The 7,871-nt window shown below is 35.2% G+C and overlaps 1 protein-coding gene across 1 annotated transcript; it reads right to left on the bottom strand.

Annotated features, from left to right (window-relative positions):
- Nucleotides 1-613: 613 nt before the first annotated feature.
- On the bottom strand, nt 614-7,273 carry LOC107839740 (serine/threonine-protein kinase haspin homolog). The gene is made up of 15 exons (XM_016683358.2): nt 7,127-7,273; nt 6,908-7,046; nt 6,734-6,823; nt 5,211-5,298; nt 4,474-5,069; nt 3,965-4,088; nt 3,672-3,781; nt 3,258-3,369; nt 2,987-3,079; nt 2,837-2,898; nt 2,606-2,736; nt 2,448-2,518; nt 2,316-2,368; nt 1,557-1,623; nt 614-1,165 (listed from the first exon to the last, which is right to left on the bottom strand). The coding sequence occupies exons 1-15, from the start codon at nt 7,140-7,142 to the stop codon at nt 1,040-1,042; spliced, it is 1,878 nt and encodes a 625-aa protein (XP_016538844.1). The 5' UTR covers nt 7,143-7,273; the 3' UTR covers nt 614-1,039.
- Nucleotides 7,274-7,871: the final 598 nt, after the last annotated feature.

Raw genomic sequence — 7,871 nt, 5'->3', positions numbered from 1 at the left:
TCAGCCTATCTAAATTCAATAAACAACTACTCCTATCACCCACAAACAGAGTCTCTTCACTCTTTTTAACAAAAGGAAAGATAAAAAGCAACAACCAATACAACATACTGCTAGCTTTTTCTTTGCATTGCTTTCGAATTTGATATTCAACCAATAAGTCGGCACAAGTGTTATAGTCACCCTATAAAAGTATTTTTAGTCAATTAATTAAAAGGTGGAGATAAGTGTTATACTGTTTTTTTTTTTGTTATAGATAAGGGTAACGTCGAGATAAGTGTCCCACTAATTGTACAGTTATAAAATTGTTAGTGACTTATAAGTCCAAGTTTAAACTTTGTGATTACAGATGATGAAAGTAAAAGAAGAATCAATACAACTTGCCAATAAAGAGGAGGATTACAGAAGCATGCAGGCTATATATTAATAAAATATATGTAAGAACCAAGAAGAAAAAATCTTTAGGGGAAAAAAATTATAGGCATCATCTGCATGAGCTGTATTGTTCACTTCTTCTGAGACACGGCACGAGAGTTTATGGTTTAGTGGATAGAAAGGTTGCTAAGTTGATCCTTTGGAATAGTTGATGTTTGGCTGGTCACTGCAAGATGCTAAAGGGGAAATGTGTTTCTACTTTTGATAACAATAGTGTCCGGGTGAACTTGCTCGCACCTGGTCTGTTCCGTGATGGCATGTTACCTCTCACCACTCAGATAACTATGCCATCAAGGCTTAGACTGACGGAAAATGTTTATATTCCAAGTTCGGCAACCACACAAATTCAACATCCTACATGAGGGATTCTTATCATAATCCCCAGCTAAGGAGTCTTAAAAATTACAGTTACAATCCAAAATATTGTACAGAAGAAAAAGGAAGACAAGAAATAAAGGACGAGATGTTTCTGTTTGTAATGCTTGTCACGGGAAACCAAGTTGGTTTCTTGACACAAAAAACCTCCTACAGAAAGTACACTTTCAGATTCCTGGAAGGATAGCATAGTCGCAGCGAATATCTAAGTTTCTTGGGGGATTTTTGCCTGTCAATGCTGGAGGTTAACGAATAAGTCAGAAAAGAAAGCATCCGATGTTGCTTCTCTTGCTGAACCATAGCTATTCAGGCGCTTTTTTAGAGAACGTAGATCCCTCTCATCTTTGGAGGTCCTTTCCTGCAAGATTTTCTTAAAGTTAGGACACTAAGTTTGAATCAAAAAGAATATTTATTGAGCTTGATTTAAATCCGGATTATCAAGTAGCAGATTATCACCCAAAATAGGAATAGAAGGAGATTGACCAATTAGTTTGCTTTTGTTCTTCATTTTTCCGTTTTGAAGAGGATGGAATTACATGGTCAAATTAAGTATTAGAATATCAAACTGGAGGCAGCTGAAATTGTAGCAACTAGGCACACATAGCAGCCAAAACACAAGCAGCATATATTAGCAACAGAAAGCCAATTGTATTAATATGAGGACATACTACCCATTCATGATACCATACAATTTGGATGAGATGATATGAACGGATAATATGGAATCAACGTTGTTGTAGAATACTCACATATGATTTCTTTAGCAGCAGTATGTCAACCAAGTATTGTAGCCATAGCACATTTGTCTTGGGGAAACTGTAGGCACAAATGAAAAAAGAAACAAGGCAAGAAGTCATCATCCGTTGACAAATAATCCTGTCACTAAAGCCTTGGTGATTTTGCATGACAAAGATACTTCTTAGGTGCTAGGGCTGAGATCTCAAATTCAGCACATCATAATAGAATGCTACTTATCAACAAGTGTTATGACAAAAAATAGACTAATCAGAGTGTTATGACAAAATACAAGCATGATCCATCTTTGGTAGTCTAGAGCATACAAATGCTATAGAACTAGAAGACATCAAACTCGCCAAGAAATTTTTATGGGCTTGTGCTTCTGAATCTCAACCAGATATTCCATGGATAGTAAGACAGAAAGACCATCAAACAGGAAGCCTACCCTGCTGATGGTTTCCGTAATTTAGAAAGTTGGCCACTAATACTGTGTGTCAGTGGTGATTAAGCAGCGAAAGCTAATTGATTACAGAGATAAAAGAACTTGCACAGCTGTAATTTTGGTTCAATTCAAATTCTCTGACAGCAGGTTAAACAAAATAGGATGTTATTTTAGTGGTCGATTCCAAACATCCAACGTCCCAAAACAGCTTTAGACTGAAAATCCACAATATACGTGGCATAATAAACTTTAAAATGGAAGAAAATACTCTATTGTGATAAGCAAAAGACAATTTGCTACTTGAGAGTGAAGGGACTAGTATTTATACCTTCCTTCCCAAAATTCGCCTGTGACATCTCTCATTTTCCGGTATGTATCAAACTGCAAACATTCCACAAAACAATGAAATACATGTATGTATCAAAACACCTGAAGATACATGGGACTTATTGCTTCATACCTGTTTATCTCCTTTGGGACCTTCAAAGAGTTCAGGGTCTGATGAGAGGTCCAGAAAAAGTATGTCTTCACCTGTGATCAGTATGTATATACGGGGATAAGAATCTCTAATCAATCCAAGTGCAAGATTCTGAAGGGAAAAACAGAAAGGGTGAACACCTGTATTTATCCTTGAAAGAGTGAAGTCTATTATCGAAACCAATAATCCATATGTTCTGACATGTATTTCTTTTCCCTCAAGAGTAAATTGCACTGTATCTAAACCTTTCCGACTTAATAGAATATTTCCCCTATGATAGGAAAATCGTTAACACATAGAAAAGCAACAAAATAGTGTCCCGCTCTAGATTATAAAATATGATGAAGAAATCATCACATTGAAAAACGAACCAGTGCAAGTCGCGATGTTCAAATTCATATGCGGCCTCAGATACAGCCAAAGCAAGAGTTACCTGGAATGCAGATTTTGCAGTCAAGCAATTGATAACGAATGAGATATTTGGTTAACAATGCCAAAAGGAAAAATATCCAATCACTTGCCTGGCACAATAAACTCCTGGCTTCAGCAAAGTTTAATAGCACAAAACTTTCAAGATCTTTTCCTCCATGTTCTTGAACAAACACAACGTAGCACTAGAAGGTATGTAACTGTTTAGTCAGTGACACTTGAAAATTGTCTAAGTAATTTCCTCTAGCTGCAACGAAAGTACAAATCTATCTACACACAAGATCCACTCAAACACCAGATGAACAATTGGGAGACAACTATTAGTAATTAGGACAAAAGAAGTAAATTTGCTTTGCAAGGAACCTGCTTTTCTGGAAATTCCTTCGGATGGTCATTTTCTGAACCATGCTTCCCATCCCAGTCTTCCCAGGCTTTTAATAGAGAAGCATCGTAATGTCCTTGGCACACCCTCATGCTGCAGAAAGGAAAAACCAATTGTACACAAGTCGCCAACAATTAATTTTTTCCTGTTCTAAGAAATAGTATAAATTTGAGAGTGCATGACAGATCCTGAGGTAACACATAAGTTTAACCAAACAGGCAAACTAAATCAGACAGGTCCCTTTAGACATTCCTACGTGCAGCTAGTCTTGAAATAGAGGCTCAGAACAAGGACCAAAAAGTTGCAAAATTGCTTTAAGAATTAAGATAAACTAAATATGTGAAACTTACAAAATTGCTTTAAGAATTAAGATAAACTAAATATGTGAAACTTACTCCATTGTCTGTATAAAGGTGGAACAGGAATTCAGGAGATGACCCTCATGAGCTCTTAAGCTATTAAGGGTACCAGAGAGTATGACCTCCTCAAGTAGTTCTTCTGATTTCTGAAAGGTATCAAAATACAGATTTCGAATCAGTGTGACTTAAATATTTTCAGAAAATTGGTTGTTGACCCTATGATCATCCACTGCACTAACTTAGTTTGCTGATGCAAGTTACTTGGGTATCTCAACTTAATGGAATTGGAGCCTATTCAATTGCACAAGAAATATAATTGAACTGGATACCTTTTGCATTTCTCCATTTACACGGAAATCTCCATCGAATGGGACAATTTTGCAGACATTCTCACCAACCTTAAATGCCTCCCCAAATGTGCCTTCACCAACCTTGGCAATTGTTTGCGTCTCACTGCATTTGACAGAGTTCAATTTACGAAACTAGATGCTTTGAGAAAATAAGATTAACAACAAAATCAGACAGAATTAAATTTACTGCCAACAAAAATATGAATTTGACTCTTCATGAAAGTAAATTGATAAGATCAAAACATACCAAGTATTAACTAAATAGCCATTCAGATATAGTTCAAACCAAAGATCACGCGCACCAAAAAGGAGGCCTAGTACATGAGTTCAATATAGTACTAAGCTACAGTCAAGGGAATCAATATTGATATTTATCCTTATCTGTCTCGTGTACAAGGTTCAAAAGCATGATTTCAAGAATTATATGCCTAAGATGATTCTTTATTTGAGGAAGTAGAACAAAAGTGGAAAGGTCATAGGAGCCGCACCAATACTTTGATAATATCTCCAATAATGTTAAAGGGGCAGACTGTCCACATGCTGCCAATAGAGCCAAAAATGGATCCCAAGTGTGTCCATCCACTGAAGAAGGCCTGGAAGTCAAAGAAAGTTTTCGAATAGCTATATCAATATCTCCGCAGTCTTCCTCATCCATGGGACATATTTCTCCAACGCCTTTATCTGATAAAGGCTGCTCTCTGAACACATCTTCATTTGTAAAACCAATGCGTCTATTCTGGCCGGAGTACAAACCAGAGGGAATTCGTAATGCTGTTTTTTCTGGGGTTTTCACATTTGACGATCCATAAATAAATCTACTAGCAGATTGTTTGCGTGAGGCTGGGGTTTCTAATATCTTCGATAATGAAGCGGGAGGAGCATATGAGTTGTTAAGTTTCTTAGAAATCAACCATTTCTGTAGTACTGAGGACAGGCGTGATATAACGACATCATCAGTTTGGATGCCCACAGTCCATGTACAGTATTTGTTTGGGGAGGGGCTTTCCACCATTAGTTCAAAATCATCAACTTCTTGAAAATATGCCTGCTCCTTATCGTAGTTCGGAGCTTCAACCTTTTTACCCTGCAAAGTATGTAGAATTAGAAAATACCAGACATGTGATTTTGTGTGATAAACAAAATATTAGCTATAGCTGATGCCTTTGGAAAAGAAACAAGTACAATGTGGATTTCTGGGAGTTCGGAAAATCACTCAGCCAATTACCCTAGGAAGAGGTGGTTTTGCTTTTCGCCCAGGCTTCCTTTGTTGAGGATGTAATTCAGCACATACAGCAGCAATACTGGTTCTCCCCCTGTCAATAAAATAAAGGAAAAAAACACCTCGTTAGGAAAGACCAAAGTGGAAGTAACGAATAGCTACGAATTAGCAAATATGAGAAAGAGAGAAAGTGTGTACTAGGAATTACCATGTTAGATAACCAGCTGGGAAGGGGTTACGGATACAATTAAACAGTAAGTTTTAAAGCCAAGTAAATTCATCAACTTGGGGCATGCCGAAAAATTCTTAAAAGGAGACTAAACATAAACAAGAATCAGAGAACTTATACATATTCGAGTCTTAAACACATTTGTAAACCAGATGACGAAAGATAAGACAATTTTTCTCTGCAAGTAACAGAAACATCTTGGTTAGTAACTTTGTACTGCTTTGGAATATGTTTCCACCAGTGGGCTTACAGTTTTCTAGAATCACATTTTCAAACACATAACTGAAGTTTCAATTTGGAAGAGCTCATTTCTAGTTAAATTAGACTATAAAAGAAGCTTTATTACTGCATAAATACTATGCATTTTACATCTGCCTAGACACTGGTAGCAAGGGCTCCGCTAAAATGACAAATGAAATTTAGACAGTACATTCCTCAAAATTGCTGATTGTTTGTGGTAATATTACTACTACACATTACGATAAGATGTAGAAACTCAGCAGCTTAATGGACACCGGACTATTTACACTGATAGAAAAGTCAAAGAAAATTGCATATAACAAATCAGCTGATGGTGTTTTTTGCAGCAACTTGAACGTAAATCATCATAGCTAACAACTTCTTAGGAGAGGATAAGTTTTACATGTATGTAAAACACTATAATATGATTTAAACTATACGGCCATAGTGCACAAGAATCCTTATTTGAGAACCTCACCGACATAGCTTCAAAGTTTCTGTTTTTTCTTCTTCTTTTTAGTCTCCTTTTTTGTTCTTTTTTAGGGTGAGAATGGGTTGGTTGTAGGGTCTATGTTACTTCGGCCCAAGAACTTACTCTTACAAAAAACAAAGTTGATAGTTTAGATTAATGCTTAACAAATGTTTTTACTCATTATTCTTCACTTTTGTTGATTTTCTTATGAAAGTAGTGACCTTGATCACAATACTTCTGGCATTAATTGGTGGATTTACTTTTTTGAGCTTCCCCTTAATTAATAAATTGTACAGTATCTTTTCTTTCGAATGGGTGAGGTAATTAACATATTAAATATTTAACTGCATGGCTAGAACTATCTTGATCAGCACCAAATACCTGATCAATGGATAGACTAAACTGTTGCTTGTTTCAGTAAATCAAATTAGCTCCTTCCTAAAAAACCCTATCCATATTATTTCCATTTCAGTATACATGCTAAAACCAATGCAAGCATAATCCTATTAAGCATATCCAATGAAATTAATTTTGATATCAATGGGAAAATTGGGGAAAAACATAGAAAATTAGGGCAAAAAACAAAACCTGGTGGAAAGGGAACGATTCCAACTGATTCGTTTAACCGGGAGAAAACTCAGCCGGCTTTCATTACCAGAAGTTGAAGTCGATTGCCTCCTGAAGAAAAATTCAAACTCAAAAGTTCAATGCATACAACAAACCAACAAAGTGGAACCTTAGAGAATGGGAAAAAGAGAGAACCCTTCAGCATCTTTTGGAGTAATACTACGCGATTTTTGCCGCCGATATACAACAGCAATAATCGGTTCTTCGGGTTGTTTATCGGGACGATGATCAAAGTTGTCTTGTTCATCAGCTATAAGTTCTTCCCATAAATCAACTGCATTTCAAATGGAAAATTAAATACCCTAAGCAATGAATCTAGATGAAAAATTTATGGGAGGATGAAAGAGTATTTACCTGCTCGACAAGTCATGGTAATTTTGAAACTACAAGTCGTAACGTTGCAAAAATGTCTTGTCACTGAAATTTGAAGTGTGCTGAAATTTCTGGGGAATATAAGAAGTGTTGAGTAAATTCAAATTGGGAAGATTGAGCGGGAAGAGAAACAAACCTTCGGGTTTGGGCTTTTTACAAAGAGACTAATGAACTCTTTTGCGAGGACATTCGCACAAAGCCCATTTCATCTTCGCTCAAAGATGCGTGGCCGATATTCGTGGTGTTGATTAAGAGATTGCATGTCATACACCTAAATATCGGTGGTTTTACATATTTGATCCAAATAAGAAATATTTTTTTAAACTCTTCATATTTATTTATCTCTCAAATTTTATTTTTTATTATTTTCACTTTAATTTTATAATTCTATTTTTTATTATTATTTTTACTTTGATATTTTTTTCTTTAATTTTATTATTCTATTTTTTATTATTTTCACTTTTTATTTTTTCTTTTAATTTTATTTTCATGTTTTTAATTCATTTGTCTCAACCTTTATTTTTTTCTATTTTTTCCTTTTTCTCAAGCATTATCTATTTCTTTTTTTTCTTTCTTTTTTTAATTCATTTGTCTTTAACCTTTATTTTTCTTTTATTTTTTGTTTTTATCAGTTCTCTTTTCTTCCCTTATTTTTCTCAAAATTTATTTTTATTTTTTCCTCTCATTTTTTATTTTCTCAAATTTTTAAATTTTTCATTTTTTTTTT

The sequence above is a fragment of the Capsicum annuum genome, chromosome 8 (genome assembly GCF_002878395.1).
Source record: "Capsicum annuum cultivar UCD-10X-F1 chromosome 8, UCD10Xv1.1, whole genome shotgun sequence".
Classification (NCBI taxonomy): Eukaryota; Viridiplantae; Streptophyta; class Magnoliopsida; order Solanales; family Solanaceae; genus Capsicum; species Capsicum annuum.
The sequence above is the reverse complement of the archived record's forward strand: the minus strand, read 5'-3'. Positions and strand labels throughout refer to the sequence as shown.

Coding starts and splice junctions, on each gene's coding strand:
- LOC107839740 (XM_016683358.2), bottom strand. Junction 5,070..5,210: donor CAAAACCACCTCTTCCTAGG/GTAATTGGCTGA, acceptor CATACTTTGCAG/GGTAAAAAGGTTGAAGCTCC. Junction 4,089..4,473: donor GAGATATTATCAAAGTATTG/GTGCGGCTCCTA, acceptor TGTCAAATGCAG/TGAGACGCAAACAATTGCCA.